This window comes from Lutra lutra, chromosome 1 (genome assembly GCF_902655055.1).
Source record: "Lutra lutra chromosome 1, mLutLut1.2, whole genome shotgun sequence".
NCBI classification, from domain to species: domain Eukaryota; kingdom Metazoa; phylum Chordata; class Mammalia; order Carnivora; family Mustelidae; genus Lutra; species Lutra lutra.
The window spans coordinates 97782298-97803153 of record NC_062278.1 but is presented as its reverse complement, the minus strand read 5'-3'; the positions used below and the strand labels follow the sequence as shown (position 1 = coordinate 97803153).

Genomic DNA, 20856 nt, shown 5'->3' with positions numbered 1-20856 from the left:
ATTCTGACTTGTATATAGTGGAATTTTGAGACCTGATCACAAGACTTTAATGTGTGGCAACTACAATTAGTGTAGGTACTGAGCCAGGATCCCTGAGGCCAAAAACGGAGTGTCTATTAATGCTGTTTATCTTTTTATTTTACTTCACTTCTGTATTTTTTTCATTTAGTTATCTTTTTTCTATTTACTGAGCACATACTTCCAGATTCAAGTATTAATGCTACTGTTAAATAATAGTGATTCAGACCTATGCAAATACTTCACACAAATTAATTTAATCTTACTAGGATCCTGTGAAGCAATTGATAGAAAAAGAAACTTGGGTTTTAAAAAGTTAAATAAAATTGCACAAAGTCACACAACAAGAAAATGCTGGAGCTGGAATTCCAAACAGGTATACCTGACTTTGATCCAGTACTGTCTCTGTACTAATCACCTTTTTACTCTGAATAACTGAAAACATTGTTTTTGTTTTTCTTAGCACTTTTTAACTGCTAGAATGCTTTTCACATGGTAGGCTGCAAAATGGTAGGTTGTTAGTTTTTTTAAAATTTGGAGTTTTGATCATCCTGACTTTTAGCCTAGTACTAGGCTATTATTATAGGTCTATTTTTAATTAATTTCTGATTATGTGAACTTTTTACCATTTCCTATATTTGTCACAAATCAAACTCACTTCTTTTCCCTAAAACTGTTCATCTAGTTGTATTTCTTATCTCACTAAAAATCATCATTATCTCAAGTTAGAACTTTCACAGTCATTCCAAATTTTGCATGCCTTCTTGTCCCAACACAGAATTTTTCATCAAGTCTATAGAGCTTTCTTCCTAAATATCCCTTAAGTTCTTGATTCAGGTCCTCATAATATTCTCCATATCCTATTACACTGGTCCCCTAATTGATTCACCTGCCTCTAGTTTCCCTGGCTACATTCCACTCCACATAATGGTATCAGATTTACTTTCTAACCACATGGCTAAATATTTTTCCATTCTTACAAGCTGACCCCAATCAATATTTCCAGCTGTATGTATCTCTATTCCCAGCCCCCCGATGCCCACATCTATGCTAGAAGAAACTCATCACTATCAAATAGACCGTGTTCTTTCACAACCTTGCTCTGATGGAATCCCCTTCCCTCTGTCTGCAATGCACTTCTTGTCCTGGCAAAGAGCCAGCTCCTATCTCCCCAATGCATGCCTGTGTTCCTTCAAGTAGAATTCACTGTTCTGAGTTCACTGTTCCTATTTTTGCCAATAGGAATTTTCATATATAATTCTTACAGAGGCAGTTATGCTTTATTGCAATCATTTTTTTGTTAAGCCTCTCCTGCATGAATATGAGTCCCTCATAAACAAATATCTTGATATTTTTGCTTATCACCCTATTACAGTGCCAAGCACATAGTAAATGTTCGATAAATATTTGCATGAAAGAACAAATGTGCTCCCTTAGAAATCTGAACTGATTAGAAATTTTCCTCTAATATAAGTTGGTCTGTTTAGTTACCTCCCCATTTCTCACTCAATTGGTATTTATTTGTTTTTGTACTGTCAAAATTTCAATTTTGAGATCTCCTATTGCTTCTCAGGGTGTCTTCTCTTTTAGAGTTGCATAGCTCTGAACTTCATTCTGAACTTCTTGAATCTACACGAAATCCTGACTGAGAGATTTTTGTGTATAAGATTTAAGGGTCCTGAGAAGCTCGTTGATAATAATTTCTTTACTCTTTGATGTGAATTATGACTGATGGCCATATGATAGGTGAGCATCTGCCCTCTCACTGAGACCTTCAGTCCCCTTGATCATCTGACTTCCCAGAATTCTCCACAAGCTCATTTGGTCTGATGTCCATAGCTCTGTAAAGCTAAGTCAGCACTGGCACATAGATACATTAAAAAAAAATGCCATCTTTCCATTTTACAAATGGGAAAATTAGACCCAGAATGACCAAGTAGACTATCTGATACAGTTAAGCAAGCAGATTCTGTACCGAAAAGAAAGTCTAATAAGGCCTCTGCTCCAAAAACTGGCTCATTTCCCTTCCTTACATGCTTACATATTTCTTTGTGTTTTATTTCCCTAAGGGCTTTATAGAAATTTCTATCGTTTGCAATCTGTTCTTCTTAGTTATATGAATCTATTTTCTCTTCAACTAGCATTTTTCTTTCCTTGACTTAAAAAAAGAAAATAAAGAACCAGTTTTACTAAAAACATGTTGCAGCTCTCCTACACTTCAGAAAGTATAGAAGCTAAAATTGACTTACTTTACTGCATAGTGTGTCATTCATCTAATGGTGTAATCTAAGAGAATAACCTCTGATTTGAAAAATGTGAGGACTCATGTCAGATTGGGCTAACTTAGATGCGATGTGAGTACAAGTCATGGAATTTTTTGGCTTGGTGTGTCCTTGGAAATTATACAGGCGAACCCTTTCTTCACCCAAAATCAGTTAAGCTAAAGCTCAGAGAGGCCAAGTGACTGCTCTGGGGTCACAGGTCGGGGTTATAAGCCTGGCCACAAGCAGAACCCAATAATCCCGACTCTTTCTTTACTCGGTGCCTTTTGTACCTTAGTCCATTTTGAGTACGGGGATCACACCTTGTTGGTACCTTGCCTGGAGACTCTCAAAGCTAAACAATGATGATAGAATGATGGCACGTGAAAGTGATGGTTATTTAATTTGTAAGAGAAAAGAAAGCCTTCTGATGTGCTGCATACTAGGTATCACTGAAATATGGAAAAACAATTTTGTTGCTGAATGTCTTCAGCTCTATTATCAGAGAGAAGAATTAGGGAGGGTCTACCATAGCCTAGATTCTGGGAATAGTGGAAAACATGGACCTCACTCCTGCCTTAGAGACCTTAAAACCCAGATGGGAAGACAGATATTAAAGAAATCACTATGAACAATTAGGTAAAAAAAAAAAAAAAAAAAAAATTACAATTTGCAATGAGATGAATGGGCTGCTGTGGGAATATATATGTTACTGAGAGACCTAACCTGGTCTAGATTATAAAGGAAGATGTCCCTGAGGCACTTATGTGGAACCTGAAATCCAGAGGAAATTTAAGGGTTCCAGTGGGAGTATTCCATCACATGGCCTATCATTAAGAAGATCAAGGGTGCTGAGAACACTGCGCTGCTGTGTTCAGATAACTGAAAGATGTACTACACACTGAGACAAATGCAGTGATAGGAGACAGAATTAGAGATGCAAGTGCCACCAGATCAAAGGTGTGTGAGACATGTGAAGGGATTAGGAATCCATTTAGGTATTTTCAGCAAGGAATAATGTGACCAAACTTACATTTAAAAAGATCATTCCAGTACCAGTAGGAGAATGGGTTGAAAGGACAGCATGTAAACACGCTAGGTAAGAGGTAAACACCCAGGCCAGGCTAAGACAGGTAGGTAGCATATACTCTAGATCTCCAGCTTAATTTAGCAGTACTCTCTGTCCCACCCAGACCTCCTGTGTTACTTCTTTGTCTTTTTTAATGAAGGCAACTGAGTTAGTCGACACTGCTATTAATAAATACAATTTAAACAGGAGAAAAGACAGCAGCCACCTAATGGATATTTTAAAGCAATTATCATCGAAAGCAGCTTTTTTTGTTGCATTAGGATTGTAATTTTAAATTGTATTTGGACTAATTGCAAACATTACAATTGTAAAGAGCGTTGATTTAAATGATACATTTTCAGTGCATAAATATGAGTGAGTCATCAACTCAACTACTGAAGTAATGGTAAAGTGCCATCCATTATGTTTGTTTTGATTGTGCTCTGTGTTAATTTTTTACTTACGATTTTGGTATAAGTTGGATAGTATCAATGTATGGAATATATAGAATAATTCACTGGCTTCATGACAGTCCAAAAATATTCTGTCAAATTATTTTGACGACTGCCACAATGATCAGACACCATAACAATGTACTTGTGGAGAAATTTACCTGAAGTGATTTTAGGTTTTCAAAAAGAATTGTTTTCACATAAATAAATTATCTTATTTTCTTAAGGAAACCCACAGACAATTACATCACCTGGTGTGATAAAAGATCCAAGCATAACATATAGATGAGTGCTACCATTTATTATTCTCTTTTTGACAATCTGAATTATCTTTTGGATATTACCCTGAATGATAAATCAAGTGATTTAAAAGTAGAACTCAAAATTGGAAAATTAGAGTTTAAGTGCTTTTATCTTAAGTAGGTGATATGTTCGTGTACCTTGAATAATAAGTGCTCTAGTTCTGAGCTAACTTTATGACAATGGGCTCTTCAGTGAGTGACTTTAGGCTAATGCAATACGCAGGTGCTGGGAGTCAGAGCTAAGTATAAATTATTATATCTACGGACTTTCATGAGAGCCCAACTCAGCATATATGTAAACTGTTTTATTCTACAGTTCTTTAGTAGGATAAAATAGTGACAAGTAGTACAACATATTCAACCGTCACTGAATAATTATAAGTTTTCTTTGGTAGAAAGACTAATAGTTTATTTTTGTTTTGTTTTTTTTAAACAAAATATTTTGTTTTGTATATCATTATTTTATCTTATTCCCTGGGGTGTGGCATTTTTTAAGAAAATGTATTTCCCCAAAATCATGTTTTGATTTAAAGGAGAAATATTTCTTTGCTAAGACAATATGTAATACATTTTTCTCCCAAGTTGGCCAGGGGCGTACAAATGCTGGAAACTCTGGCTTTGAGGGGGGTGTATTTGTTTGTTTCCATTGATAACGGAATCGTTTTTCACCATTTCTTTCTTTTTGAAATCCCTGGTTTTACTGACCATCAAAGACAGTGGGTGATGACAGTTCCCACTTCAATACCCAAGACATAGGACTGAGTGGTAAAGCAAACTCCTGCATGTCTGCTTCACGTTCCTAAAATAAGGGAACCCAACACGGAGACTGAAGGAGGCTTTTACATTCAATCATTTCCAGCTCTGCTAATTCTGTCCCAACATGGACCTGTGTGTGCCTTTTCATTTTAAATACCTCACCGTTTTCCAAATTACACAAAACCTGAAAAAAGAAAAAAAAAAACACCACAAATCTTATTTCTTCTAGGTTGGTCGAATTGAAGACTTTCTATACCAATTAGAGGACAGTTTCTTAAAAACTAAAAAACTGAGAACTGCCCGAAGGCAAAAAACAAAACTGAAGCGGCTTCAAACTGTGCAGCAAAGCTAGGCACTGGGGAGCAGGTGCTGCCATGAAGAGGTCCCAGAGGAAGGGGCAGTGGCCTCCCACCCCCCTGAGGGTGACCAGTCCAGTAACAAAGGCGGAGCCAAAGAAGTGAGGGCGCGCCCCCCCTTGGCTCGTCTTTACAAAGGGATTCTATACATCTTTCATTTCCACTGGCAGCAATAAATGTTCTCAACAAGTTTGATTTGACTCCTGTTCCAATTTGACTTACTTCGTTCAGCAGCTTATAAAATAACCATTACCACCTCTTTCACCTGCTTTGTTCCTTCAAAATCCACTAACATTTACCAGGTCGAATCAAGTATGCTTACCATATTCATGCATATTCATGTACGTCATTAAGAATTACTCACATGTCATGTGCAGATATGGACAAACAATATATGTGCAGATTTCTCAAGTAAATACATAAAAATCCTTAAAAATAATAAAAATTATAAAACTCATAATATACTTTCTCAATCCTATGGAGAGAAGTCTTATGTGGTAAGGCAGATATCATCAGTTGAGTCGTCTCATTAAAATCTCTATTCTTTCCTCTGGGTCCTTTATATTCCCTCCCCTTAAATGTGTGACTCAGCACAAATGCACATACCTGACAAGGTAGTGAGTCAAAAGCCATCACTCGAGACCTCCGCTGACACCACCAAGGGGGTGCGAAGATAGGTAAGAAGGAAGAACTCAAACACAGAGCAAAATAAACAGGAAATCAGATTTTTTTTAAATAATGGGAAAGAATGAGTAGGATCTCTGAGAACATTGATAATAACATGAAAAGGAAAAATGAATAAAATATATAGTGCTAAATTTTTCATGATATAATAAGATTGTAAAGTCATCAATTAATAATCTTAAATGTATGTCAGATTGTGTAGTCATAAGTATGCAAGGTATAAATACTTTTAAATTTTGAAATAAATGACTTTGGTTTTCCAGGGGACCATCTTACCTTTATCAAATCGTCCCCTTTTTTACCCCATGTCAGAGAATCCATCACTGTTACCACCTTCCCTCAAGCTAGTTGCTAATACAGTTGTAGGCAGTTTAAGACTGTGAAGTTTAAGAAACTCCTTTTTGTTTTTAAACTCCCACTGTCATAGCATCTCCATTCTATTTTTGTAAGTACTGGAAAATAATTTCTTTCTATGGGAACTTGAGTCCAGCCAAATGTGGGAATCTAAAGTAAATGGCTCAGAGTCCCATCTGACCACCTCTGATGTTATCACTTCTCACCATTGTGAGAATTCCCCATTATTTGAAGAAAAAAAAAAATCTCATAACATCTCTAGGAAATGAAGCTTGTTTGCTTTGAATTTTAACTTTAGTGTTAAAATTTTATTTTCCAAAAGGATTTCTATGTTCTGTAACTGTTTTTTGGTTCTTAATTGAGATAAAATCTTACACTGCCTGTTTGTTTACTCAGCTGTTTTATGGAAGTCCTATTGATATTCAATAGCTGATCAATTGCTTTATCTTTGGTTTTTGAAAATTAGAGTTCTCTCTTTCCACAGTGCCTGAAGATTATATTTGAAAATAATATAATTGCAATTACTTGATTACGGCTTCAGTGTTTGATCACTTTTTCCAAATTCAATACTAAATGTCCATAGGTTATTTTGGCTGGCGCTTGGTTAGGGATAGAAGAAAGGTTCTAGTCAGTCTTAAGAAGGATGATGTATAATGGAAATCCAAAACTTTCAAAAGAAACTTCTTTTCAGAAAGAGAGAATTTTCATAGCTTTGTAATAAGGTATCAAGGTAACAAATCTTTAGCATTCTTAATAAGTTCAATAGCATTGTCCATAGAAATGAATTTAGCTCATGATCTCAGTTTCTACATCAGTCTCAAGAGCCTTGCATAGCAACAATGCAGCATAAATTTACTGCACCTGGCCTCCCATCCTTTCTTTTTTTTTTTTTTCTTTTTCTTTTTGAGAGCAGAAAGGGGCAGAGAGAGAGAGAGTGAGAGAGAGAGAATTTTAAGCAAGTTCCACTCCCAGTGAGGAGACAAAATGGGGCTTGAGCTCACAACACTGAGATCATAACCTGAGCCAAACCCAAGAGTCAGATGCTTGACTGACTGAGCCATCCAGGCACTCCATCCCGTCTTTGTTTTTAAGTTCTCTTAAATATTTGTAAAGTAATAAAGTAAATAAAAAACAAATCTAAAGGATTTGTAAAGTAATATGGTATTAGTAAAATAATAATAATAATAGTAGAGAAAGCAAAGTTTATAATGTACTTTCAGAATGTTTATTTCATTTCAAATTCACAATTTCATATATGCATTTTCTCCATTTTACAACTGAAGAAACCAAGAACCAAAGAGGGTAATGCCTACCTTAGGTACAAATACTTGTTTTGTCCTCTACTTGCTATTTGGAATGTGATCCGTGGGCCAGCAGTACCAGCATTGCCTGAAAATTTGTGAGAAATGCAGAATTTTAAGCTCCTCCCCAGATCAACTGAATCTGAATCTATGTTTTTAAGAAGATCCCTAGGTAGGGGTGCCTGAGTGGCTCAGTAGGTTAAGCATCTGACTCTTGGTTTTTGGCTCAGGTCATGACTTAAGGGTCATGAGATTGACCCACCACAGAGCTCTGTGTTGAGCATGGAGCCTGCTTAAGATTCTCTGTCTCCCTCTCCCTTGCCCCTCTCCCACATTACCCCCCACACACATTCTCAGTCTCTCAAAAAAAAAAAAAAAAAAAAAATCCCTGGGTGATTTATATGCATATTAAAGTCCAAGAATTGTTCCTTTACTGTATTGGAAATATTTCCTTGTCAGCTCAAAGCCAACCTGACACAGGGATTAATGATGTAGCCACTCTTAAGTTTTGGTTCAAATTAGTATCTCCTAATATAAATTTTTTAAAAGATTTTATTTATTTATTTGACAGAGAGAGATCACAAGTAGACGGAGAGGCAGGCAGAGAGAGAGAGAGAGGGAAGCAGGATCCCTGCTGAGCAGAGAGCCCGATGCAGGACTCGATCCCAGGACCCTGAGATCATGACCTGAGCCGAAGGCAGCGGCTTAACCCACTGAGCCACCCAGGCGCCCCTTCTTAATATCATTTTTGCAGAGGTTTATGGACCAAAAGAAGCAAAAACTTAAAGCTCAGTGATAACAGGATAACTACTTTCTCTCTGCCATTTTCTTGAAGAGATATTGGATTTTATTCTGTAACATTACAAAGACATGTAGTGAAACAATAACAAAAAAAGACATATTAGCCAAAAAGGAGAAGCGATATACACTTGATAATCAGACCAAGTGAAATCTTATTAATTGTACAGCTAGTCCACGCCCTAAATGCTTCAACAATCTCAGCTTCCTTTGTCTTCTACTACTTCCCATGCCCCTCCAACATTTGCTGAAGCATCTGGAAGACTCTCCTGATCTCTGGTGTTGAGGGCAACTTACCTTTCAAAATGTCTAAACAGATTCTTCTCAACTTGTCTTTATTAGAATGATAAATTCTGTTCATAAAATATACTGGGAGGTTGGCACTATGTATTCTTTTGTAAGAAATAGTTCAAGTACACAAGTCCCACACCCAAAGGAAGAATTCTGAAGGAGACTGCCCATGATCACGTGAAAATCACGTATGTTCTGATCCACATCTGCCTTGATGCCAGGCCTTTGATCATTTTCAATCATTCCTAGATCATTCTTCAGGGCCTGTGGTGTTGTTTGATGAGTAGGGATTCAGAATATGTCACCCTAAAGTATGCCACATTGGCACATTGATTATCTTGAATGAAGATAAGAAACAACCAACTTAAAAACATTCTGAACTTCCTCTGTCCCCCTGAAAGCAGGAAATAAATCTCTCATGTGACAGGCACTCTCCTTGTACCAGGAGGATAGAAGACAACCTTATCACCAGAGATAGGGCCAAGAAGGCTTTATAAATCTTGTTAACTCTTTACTATTTGCTACCCCAAGCCCAAACCCCTCTGCCTTGTTAATTCTACACAAACTTATCATTTCTTTTTCTTTTTTTCATTTAAAGATTTTATTTATTTATTTGACAGAGAGACAGCGAGAGCAGGAACACAAGCAGAGGGATTGGGAGAGGGAGAAGCAGACTTCCCCCTGAGGAGGGAGCCCCATGCGGGACTCCATTCCAGGACCCTGACATCATGACCTGAGCCAAAGGCAGACGCTTAACCAACTGAGCCACCCAGGCACCCAAAACTTATTATTTGTCTAAAAAGCATAAAAGCTGCCTGCTCTGGTAACCTTTTCAAGTCTCATATATTTGAGGGGCTCCTATTCGTACATACATACGTAATTAAATTTTTCTCCCATTAATCTTTTTATACAGGAGTGTCTTGGCCAAGAACATAGAAGAGAAGAAGAAAGTTAGTTTTTGTCCCCTATAGATGTTTGTTTTTCTCATCTTTCTAATTTCCAAATTTTCAAACCTATAGAAAAGTGACAAGAATAGTAAAAATCACTGATACACTCTTCACATAGATTTCCCCAGTTATTTCCCCAGTTATTTAAATAACTCTTTTGCTTTCTCTCTGCCCCTTGTATCTCTCTCTCTCTCTCAGTTTTGCTCTCTCTCATCAAGTAAAATCCATTAAAACATGTCCCATAGAAAAACCAGGTTGTTTCCTTTAGAAAAATCACCTTGTCATGAATACACCGTGCTCATCCCCCTCTTTCAGGTCTAAACTTGTTCTCTGCATCAAATGGAGCCAAGTGAGCACCAATATTTAGACACTGCCAGGGGAAGATGTTTTGGACAGCACACACCACACTGCCCCTCTCCTTCTCACTTCTAGCCCTTCTCTGGCATTGCTTTGATGGTCACAGCAGCATCCAGCAGGAGCAGAGTCCTCGAAGAAGGAAAAGCCAGTAGCAAGGGCTATTTGCTGGTAACTCATACTTTTGTGTATCTTTGAGGGTAGCAAGTCTTCATTCTTTGGGAACTGATCATGCAATTTTTGAAAACAGCCAAAAATCACTCAGAACCTGAATTGGTGACACTATTCTATGTTTAAATCATGGGCCCCTCTGAAGTAACGGCATGTACACAGGCAACTACATTTAAATAAGTATAGCTCTTTTCTGAAGAGAACATCTGTACTTGGGTTATCTACATGCTAATATATTTGTTTAAAATATCTGTCTTCTCAAGCACTACTATAGGCTTCTGATGGGGCAGAACATTGGATAAATTAAAAACCCTCTAGAAAGGAATTTGTCAATATGTGTCATGAGCTCTAAAAATATTTATAAACTTTGCCCAATAATTCCACTTTTAGGAACCTATACTAAAGGAATAATAAAATACAATTTAGAAGATAAAAATTCAAAGGTGTTCATCACAGGGTTATTTTAAAGAGAAAAATAAAATGAACTCAACCAAAATTTTCCAATATAAGTAATAGACTAAATGATTTATGAGTCTATCCAATGCTTAACCTAGTAACATAAAAATTTTACAATGTTAAAAGAAAAAAGCAAGATATAAAACTACATACAGCACAATTATAACTAGGTTATAAAATACATGCTTATAAAAGACTGGAAGGAAATACAAAATAAATTAAAAATGGTTATCGTTAGTAGAAGTACTTATGGGTGATTTTATTATCTTTCCCTTAATATTATACAATAAGTATATGTTCCTTGATAATAAGAAAAATCCTTAAAAAACTCATTATTCAATATTATTCTGCAGAGAAAGGCCAATTCACATCAGCTTTCCTTTGCCTATTTATAAGGAAAACATATATTTTGATACTTGCATCATAGATCATTGCTCTTGTGTAGACAGAGGCCTGTGGAAGCATTTTATTTACAGAATGCCTATGGCATAACATTTTTTATAATTACCTATACCACACATCCCTGAGACACACAGTCTGGAAGGTCACCGAAGTAACTTTCACATGGTACCAATTATAATGTTTCACCTGCCTTTATAAATAACAACATGATACCATATGTGAATTAGCCCTATTTCCTTTGCTTGTGTTCCTCATACCTGTCTTCTCCGAATGTTTTGTTTCAATCTTTCCCTGCACTTACAGAATATCACCTCATAAAGGAGAAGATGATCAGAGACCAAAGTCCCTTAAATCAAATGTATTCAAAGTTGGAAGACCACTGGTAGAACAAAGCTTTAATTTACAGTGGCTTGATTCATTGAGATGGCATGATGGAACCAAAATTCAATCAGATATTTCACAAGTTGCCTAATGCACTCAACAGTGCCCTGGGCTCCCAGACAGGGACACAAAGGACTATGGGACAGCCTTGACAAGCAGCAGATTGTCAAGACAGAATGGACTGGAATGACATATAGGGGCAGACTCCAGTTTTTGACAGGTCATCAGAGGAAGAGAAAAATCAGAAAACAGACCCAATGAGTATCCCAAAACTTATAAACGTAAGCATATTCTGCTTGTGCCTCAATGAAAACAAACCAGAAACACTCAGACTACATGAGATAATTAGAGCTCAAAATCACTGTTGACACACAATCTTTAATACATGGCATGAAAACTTGAAAATTAACTATTGCTTATGTTCTTTCATTGTGATCTATCAATCTGAGGCAATGTGCCAAACAAACATGCCATGAATAATCAAGACCTTAACTTTCTTTTTAAGTAAGTGTTTAGGGAAGTAGAAAGGCAAATATTTCATGAGAAATGGGTAGTCTGAATCCCTAATATCAATAACAAGTCTGCCTTTTCTCTAAGCCTTGTACAATAGGTTTATAGATATGAATAGCTGTGTCATCCCCTACTTCCTCAAAACCAGAAGGGGAAAATTGGTGTACTGTGGCTATCAAAAGTGCATCCCTAAGAAACAGTACCTGTTGGGGGCGCCTCGGTGGCTCAGTGGGTTAAAGCCTCTGCCTTCAGCTCAGGTCATGATCCCAGGGTCCTGGAATCGAGCCCCGCATTGGGCTCTCTGCTCTGCGGGGAGCCTGCTTCCTCCTCTCTGTCTCTGCCTGCCTCTCTGGCTACTCGTGGTCTCTGTCTGTCAAATAAATAAAATAAAATAAAAATCTAAAAAAAAAAAAAAAAAAGAACAGTACCTCTCATAGGGACCACTCGATTCAAGCCAACTGACAGTGATAGTAATCATAATATGGAAAACAAAATAGGCTTAGATTTTGAAGACCTATTCTAGATCTTTTATAAAGGGAGATAATAAATTTTTCCATTCTTAATGAGATTCAGTAAGGAGCAAATGAAATAATGAACTATGAAAGTATTTTTAAACTCTGAAACAGTATTACCTTGCCTTTATTGACAACTCACTGTAAGCTAGGCATTGTCCCATTTAGTCCTCATTACAAAACTCGGGCCGGAAATATTATCTCTTTCCACAGATGAGTAATCTGAGGTCCAGAAAGTGAAATAACGTCCTTATAGACAGAAAGTAGTAAAACTAGGGTTCAAACCCAGAGTTGGGACTTAATATATCATTTCTTTGTGTTTTATTATATTACTGTTTTTAAGATTTGCTGGTTCCCAGATAATATTAACATTATACATACCTGGGATTGCCCAAAAATGACTCCAGGAGCTTGCTCTCTGTACAATACTGTACCCACTAGCCAATTAGGACTATCAAGGCCCTGAAATGTGCCTAGCACGAAGAACTAATTTTAATTTAAACTTTATTTTTTAAATTTTTTTAAAGTTGAATTTAAAAATTGGTACTTAATTTAGGTATTGGAAAACTTCAAAGTATTTATTTGGAACAATTTGGAGATGAAAATCTACTTTCCTTTTTTTTTCTTAAAGATTTTATTTATTTATTTGACAGAGAGAGACACAGTGAGAGAGGGAACACAAGCAGGGAAGTTGGCGAGGGAGAAGCAGGCTTCCCTCTGAGCAGGGAGCCTGATGTGGGGCTTGATCCCAGGACCCTAGGATCAAGACCTGAGCCAAAGGCAGACACTTAACGACTGGGCCACCCAGGCTCCCCAAAAATCTACTTTCTAACTGTAAATTTTATGAAATCTATATACAGATAAAGTATTTCCAAAAGAAGTTTAGTGTCCAAATTGAGCAATTCTGTAAGTCTAAAATACACACCTGATTGACATTAAAGACTTAGTAATAAAAAAAAATATGTAAAATATCTCAATAACAGCTTTTATATTGATTGCATGTTGAAATATTTTGGATATAGTAATTTAAATAAAATGTATTATTAAAATGGATTTCTTCCTCCTCTCTCTCTGACTGCCTCTCTGCCTGCTTGTGATCTCTCTCTGTCAAATAAATAAATAAAATCTTAAAAAAAAAAAAAAAGGGATGCCTGGGTGGCTCAGTGGGTTAAGCTGCTGCCTTCAGCTCAGGTCATGATCTCAGGGTCCTGGGATAGAGCCCCGCATCGGGCTCTCTGCTCAGCAGGGAGCTGCTTCCTCCTCTCTCTCTGACTGCCTCTCTGCCTGCTTGTGATCTCTCTCTGTCAAATAAATAAATAAAATCTTAAAAAAAAATGGATTTCACATTTTTATTTCCTTTTTCAACTGTAGTTATTAAAACACACTTGCATATATGGTTTCTATACATATATGTATTTCTATTGATCAACACTAGCCTGGATAAGTCATCTGCAACTGAGACCTCTCCCCTCTTACCAGCAGGAGGAGCTGACGAGGAACTTGGCCATTCTATCCTAGTGATAAGTTACCATGGACCCCAGGTTCCCTTTGTTTCCTCAATTCTTCACAAATTTATTGTTTCTTTGTCTAACAGATATAAAAGTGCATTGGTCACTTCTTTGGTGCTCCTGTAGGTATAAAATTAAATTTGTTTTTCTCTGGTTAATCCGTTTTATGTCTGTTGAATTATTAGACTAATCAAAGAACTTAGAAGGGAAGAAGAAGAAAAAAGATTTCCTCTCCTACACTTGCCCTATAAGATGAGAGATCGAGAAACAGGTCCTGCTCCTAGAATGTTCACCCTAGAATGTGCACAGTGCACTGCATACAGCACACCTTTCTATTCTTGCCATTCATGTCATGTCACCACATCTTGCTGAACATTGCTTAAAGTTCCCCTAGCAAAGACTTTCTAACCCATCGAACTATAGAATTTGCCTTGGCTCATGACAGATGGTGACTATGAAGGGACCCACCTTGCACAAAAGGGGCTCCTGGGAATACTCAGAGAAAAAGATCTAGGAAAAGTCTGAATTTCTTCCTAATAGAAAGATAGATACTCAAAGAACAATGAGATCTGTGATCTTATTGTAAATGTGACACATGTATAATTAACACAGGAGAAGCCAAGGGCATACTGGTTACATTTGTAACCAGTGTTGGTCTCCTGAGGCACATTATCCCATAAACACATAAGTGGCATTAAAGCAAGATTCCTGTACTAACACACAATGCTGCATTTAACCCAGAATAAAGCTGAAACACAATACAATTTATATACTCCAGGGACAGGGGAATTCCTATCTGCTAGCAAGCTTGACAGAGGGCTACCTATTGATGAGAAAATCTACCTCTGTTTAAGCGCTAATTAAACATCTACTGAGAGCATCCACTATATGCCAGGACATAGAATAGACATTAAGATAGTAATGTGAAATAATATAAAAAGCATTAGCTTTCTCATTATATGATCCAGGTCTCAGTCTCCCAACCTGGGAAACAATGATAGTAGTCCTCAAATGTGTATTGAGAGCCTTAAGTCAATCACGTATTTTAGTGACTAAGGGAGTGACGTAGTAAAGACTTTAAATTTTAGCTCCCTCCCTCTGAGAGCTAGAAAAGTGGAAAAGAGTCCCTGGCCTGAAGGAGTTAATGCCATATGGCCAGAAGCGGGGGTGGGGGGGTGGGGGGGTGGAGCAGACCAGACTCTTCCTTGGGGCTCCTAAGGCAGTGCTATAGCTGAGGGTAACCAAGGACAGGCATGGTGGCAGGAAGGAAGGAGAGCCACTGAAGAATGCGGGTGTAAAGGTAGGAGAGGAAGGGGCAGGAATGTGACCTGGAAGATGTAAGAAACTGAACTGATCTAAAATGATCCCAGAACATAAAGTAAGAATTCCCTCCTTAAAGATAAAATTGATTTTCAATTTGATTTCTTGTCATTTGCCTTTCCTAAAAATGTTTAGCATGGAAAAAACACTTATTTGAGGAATTTAATGAACTATGTTCCAAGTAATCACAACTTTAAACTAAATATGTTGTGTTTTACCAGAATTCTAGATTTTTATGAGATGGAAACATGCCTTCCCCTTTAAACTTTACAACTAGGTGTTTGGGGTGAGTTGTTGTTTTTCGGTTTTTGGTTTTTGGGGTTTTTTTTTTCCATTTTCTTTCAAAATCTCAAATTTGTCCACTCCACTCCCTTGGTTCCCATGGTCACTGTCTTCGTTCTGCCTTTCTATCTTCTTTCTGTCATTATTCCTGATGGGCCCTGCTTTCCAATTTGTCCTCACTCCAATCCCTCTTTCGTGTCATGACCAGAGCACCGTCTCAGGATCCCACAGTGCCTGCACTGCTCACTACACCATCTGCAGCTCCCCATTTCTACAGATGAGCCTCGGCCACTTGGAATGCACAGGGAGGGACTACATGTGTCCTGCCTAATTGCCTGCCCCAGGTCTTGAGCAGCCCTGCCCTGGGACACCCCCTATCTGGGAAATGATGGGCTCCGCACCCTGGCCATCTCTGCCTTCCCTGTGCCCTTCCCTTCTCTCTACTCCGCCTTCAAATCCTCAGCCCCAAATGTCACTGACCCTTTAAAACCTTCATCCATTTACTTCTCCCTCCTCCAACCCCTGGTAGACTCTATCACACTTCCTCAGCATTTACAGAGTGCTTCGTACATACCGCTAGCACAACTCTGGTCATATCAGATCGTATGAGAATGGATTATTTTTTAAGATTTTTATTTATTTATTTGACAGAGAGAGAAAGAGAGCACAAACAGGGGGACCAGCAGGCAGAGGGAGAGGGAGAAGCAGACTCCCTGCAGAACACAGAGCCCAATGCAGAACTCAATCCCAGGCCCCCAGGATCATGATCTGAGCTGAAGGCAGACACAACCCACTGAGCCAACCAGGCATCCCTAGGACATCTTTTCTTTATCCTCAATTTAGCGTTGGACATGGGCAAGGTATCATCTTCAAAAATTAGGGCAGGTAGTATTTTATAAAGTGTCCAGGATAGCGTGAATGTCTCCAAAAAACTTATAGAAAAGAAGAAAATTAGAGACTAGAAAAGGAAAGACCAGGGGGAGGTTGTTTAGCAACTGAATTTAAAATTTAACACAATTGATTCTTAACCTAGTTCCTAGAGATGAAGTTGCAGTGCTGTGATCGAGGACAACCCACATTGTTTCTGTGAATGTCACTCACCCCATCTGCAAAGTGGCAATAATAATAGTAGATCTTACCTCCCTGGCACTGTTATGGAAGTAAATGAATTGCAAGAGTGGCTGTAAAATTCCCGTTTTGAATTGAATCCAAGGTCATTCTGTTTTTAAAAATGTATTTTTCAGAAAATTGGAAATTTGCTCTAAAATTTTTATTGAAAAAATATTCTCTTTTGTTGAATAATGATAGGAGATAAAACACGCTACAGTTCCAACTCATCCCCCTTTATTAATGAATTAAGCCACATCAAAATGCAATAAAAAGGGTAAAAGAGGCTCCTAAGAAGCATTCAAATTTTTATCTGTCATTTTCCTTCCATAAAATGAGCATTTCTATTAAAATGATATTACATAAAAATGGAATTTTAATGTGTGGAGATTCCTTAAAATCACAAGACCACCTGGTAAAAGGCAGGCTTAACACTTCTTCTCCCTCCCTAGAAATTAGGAATGAAAGAAATCAAAAATGATTAAAATCAGGAAATGCAAAACCAAAATAGCCACAAAATAAATGTGCTCCCCAAATGTGGAAGTGTCAGGGCACCCAATTCAAAGATGCCATTGTTATGAGTATTAGGCTCTTGCTCGGCAGTGCACAGGAGGTAAGAAGGTCCACATGGATCATGAAAGCACATAGGTCGTGCAGGAAGGCATGTATAGGAAGGTCATGCAGGAAAGAAGGCCAGTCTGACTGAGAGACAGGGATTGTGACACTGCAGAGTGGAAAACATGCCATGAGAGTCACCGTAGGCAAAAATACAATAAAGTGGAAAGGATGGTCACTCCCAAGGGAAACGGGTTCCACAAAAAATAGGGAAAGGGTGCGTTGGTAAATATGTATCAGTAATCAGGCTATGATGTCATTTTCAAAATATGACTATTGATGATGAATAGAAAACATTTTAAATTGACAAGTGTTGAGACAACAAGCATAAAAGCTCATACACCGTATTTATAAATATTTGGGGGATGTGAATATTTCTCTTGATCAGCTCTGAGGAATTTTAATTTTTTTCTCATTTATATTTGTAATTGAAGCATTGCTACTCATTTTTTCTTAGATCTCTCCTATAGGCACCAAATTTTAATATCTAAGTCAATCTTTGGGGAAGAAATAGCATCAAGAACTCCCCTTCAGAACAAAACAATGATGTTCTTTCCTCCAAAAAAACCAAATTTGAAGTCTACCAAAACCAAAACAAAAAGCCTGCATATAAAAAAAAGTAAGAAAAATCACCTTATAGGGATTCAGTGCATTTAACAGCCTTTACTGTGGAGCCCAATCATCCTTCAGCTGACCTTCAAAAAAAAATAATAATAACACCCTAGTTCATCAAAATATTTGTTTCCCATTTGTCCTTTTCTTCATTGAATATAATAATTTTAAAAAAGAAAGAAACCTTGAAGGAATTCACAGTGAATCGCCTAACTCATTTGGATGTCATGTACAGCATACAAAGATCAGGAAGTCTGTTTGCAGCACACATGATTAGGGGATATTGGTCTTCAAGGCTTTGCTTTCTTCCAAATAGTGTAAAATATCCACAACTCCCAGTATGAAGGAATTCAGACTATCTCCTTTGAGAATTCCACAGGACAATACAGGCACCCAAGCTGTTCTTCATAGAGTGCCAGGGCTTCTGTCAGATTGACACCGTTACCCTCTGGAAAATATTTCCCATACTGTTTCAGTCCTTTCATGGAGAGGTCAAGAGTCCGTCTGAGAAACTACCATATGGAATCTTCTGGAGATGCAGAGATCAGAACGGCTGTCAGATCATTAATCCACATAATCAAACTCTCCCTTCTTTGGTGTACCTCTTTGGTACTAGAATACAATCTTCTATCAAAACCTGAGAGTAGTCTCCCTTAAGATTGTCTAAGGGGTGGCTACATGGTTTTCACAGGTGTTCCTTACATCCGTCAATCACCATTTGGTCAGTCTCTACCATATTGACCATCTTTGGTTTCGGTATGACTATTTCACATAATATGCCCCCTACCTCCACCACCTGGAGTCAGTGTATCTTAGCCACCATACGTAGTCTTTCCTACTGCTCGGGATGGCCTATGTGTACCCAAATCACCTCTGCTGGATGAACATCTCCAAATTGCTTCAAGTGTAGAATTTTGATGTTCTTATAAGGGGAGTCTTCATCATACACCACTTCATCGATGTCAGGAGACCATCAGTAGTGAGCCAATACCTGTCGAGTCCCTCCTTAAACTACGGGTGGTAATCTCTACACCTCCCTAGTATGGTCCTTACCCAGTTCTTTCATTCTTTCTTCTACTGCATTCAAAAGACTGTCAACTTCCTGGCCTTGCAAATCGTCACCATAACTCTGCAGGTCCAACAATGCCAATCCATGTGGGTAAATTCTCAAATTGGCGAAGCTGCCATTTTTGTTTCTACATATCACTAAAATAATCATTTGCACACCATTTGCTAGGTGTGCTCCAACTCTGTCTTCCCTTACTCCTGGAAAATGGATTGGAGACCCTTTTAGAATGGTCTCACCACCAATGGCCCAGAGTGCCAGTGCTGCGATGCTGTCATAGCAGGGAGAGGCCCTGCTATGGGGAGGCGGCTTCGGGAGACCAGGGGGCCATGGGCACGCCAGGCTGCCCAGGGAGTGCCTCTCAGAAGAATTTTAATTTGAAAAAAAAAATAAAAGATAAAAAAATGTATGTGAGAGCAAAAGACCCAACAAACAAAAGTCTTTCAGGGTATTAGCTGAGTACCTCGGAAGGGGCAGCACCTCCATAGTCTCTCAGACACAGCTAAAGAAATAACGTTTCTTACACTAGTGTTTCCCCAGTGTACCAGAACTGGGTCTCCCAAGGGATTTCATTCACTGTTAACTATCTTTCATAAGCAGGAAAGATCTAGCTCAAAACACTCAATGTACTTAAGAAATTTACAGGGCCACAAATCACTAGGACTATTATCTCCCATTAGGCTTTCTTACCTCACTGTCAGATACCAATACTGACGACATTTTACATTTGCAGTAAGGTGATTTATAGGAAATATATATTTGGTCATTTAAAATAAACATTTTCCTTATTTATTTGCCTCCTCCCACAGTACTTAACTGACCCAAAAGAGAGATAAAATTGTCACTTGTTATGTTAATGAGGTGACTTTTGCAAAGTGACTAAGGATGGAGCCTGAGGGCCCCTGGAGCCAACCCTGGTATCTGAGGGTTAGAACGCACAGTCCCACCCCTTGACCCATGTGGTGGGGTAAATGGTAAAGGTTGGATCAGTTGCCAACCACCAATGATTTGCATCAGTCGTGCCTATGTAATAAAGCCTCCTAAAAATCCAAAAGGCCGGGACTCAGAGACTTCCAGGTTGATAAACATGGGGAGATTTGAGGCGAGTGGTGTGCCTAAAAAAGGCATGGAAGCTCTGAACCCTTTGGCCATACCTTGCTCTATGCCTCTCCTCTATCTGGCTTTTCCTGACTTAATATCCTTTTATAATAAATCAGTAATTTAGGAAGTAGTTTATTTCTTTGAGTTCTGTGTTCTAGCCTCTCCAGCAAATTAATCACACACCTGAGAGGGGGGTGTTGGGAACCAACGATTCATAGTCAGTTGGTGAGAAGTGCGAATAACAAACCTGAGCTTGTGGCTGGCATCTGAAGGGTAGGAGAGAGGGCAGGCTTGGAGTACTGAGCCCTTAACCTGGAGAATCTGCTGTTATCTCTGGGTAGAGAGTGTCAGAATTGAGTTAAATTGTAGGACATCTGGCCCGTTTCTGGAGCATTTTTTGTTGTGGGGAATCCCAGCATGTGAGAACACACAGGCGCGCACACGCGCGCACACACACACACACACACACGCACACACACACACACACACACACACACACACACACGCACGCACCCTGGAACTGGCTTCCCAACATGGGAAAAGCTGGTCCTAGTTTCCAAAGCAACTTCACACACACGAGCTCTTTTGATCTTCAACACGGCCCCTTGCAATACGTATTTCTGTTATGTATTTTTGTTATTTGGGGGATGAGAAAACCAAAGAGCACGAACGTTATCCTCCTGGAAAGAGGCACATGGTAGACAAAACTCCAGGTCTCCTGGGTCCAAACCTTCTGCCTGTCTCGCTTCCCTTTTAAATTGCATAAATAACAAGTTTCCATTCTCCTCCCTCCCAGGGGGGGGGGGGGGAAAGAGCAAAACCTTCTGCAAGTGCTCCTACTTTTTTCCAGGGCCCCTTGGAAGAGTAGGT

At 38.5% G+C, this 20856-nt stretch overlaps 1 protein-coding gene and 1 pseudogene across 1 annotated transcript in view; one reads left to right on the top strand and one right to left on the bottom strand.

Annotated features, from left to right (window-relative positions):
- Positions 1–5418, top strand: part of SPATA16 (spermatogenesis associated 16) — a 245971-nt gene extending 240553 nt beyond the window's left edge. The window contains exon 12 of the mRNA XM_047730665.1: positions 5088–5418. Within this exon, the coding sequence (XP_047586621.1) occupies positions 5088–5210 (123 nt within the window). The 3' untranslated portion in view covers positions 5211–5418. The remainder of the gene's footprint in view (positions 1–5087) is intronic.
- Positions 5419–18109: 12691 nt separating this feature from the next.
- Positions 18110–19008, bottom strand: LOC125081706 (spermine synthase-like; annotated as a pseudogene).
- Between the last annotated feature and the right edge of the window lie 1848 nt (positions 19009–20856).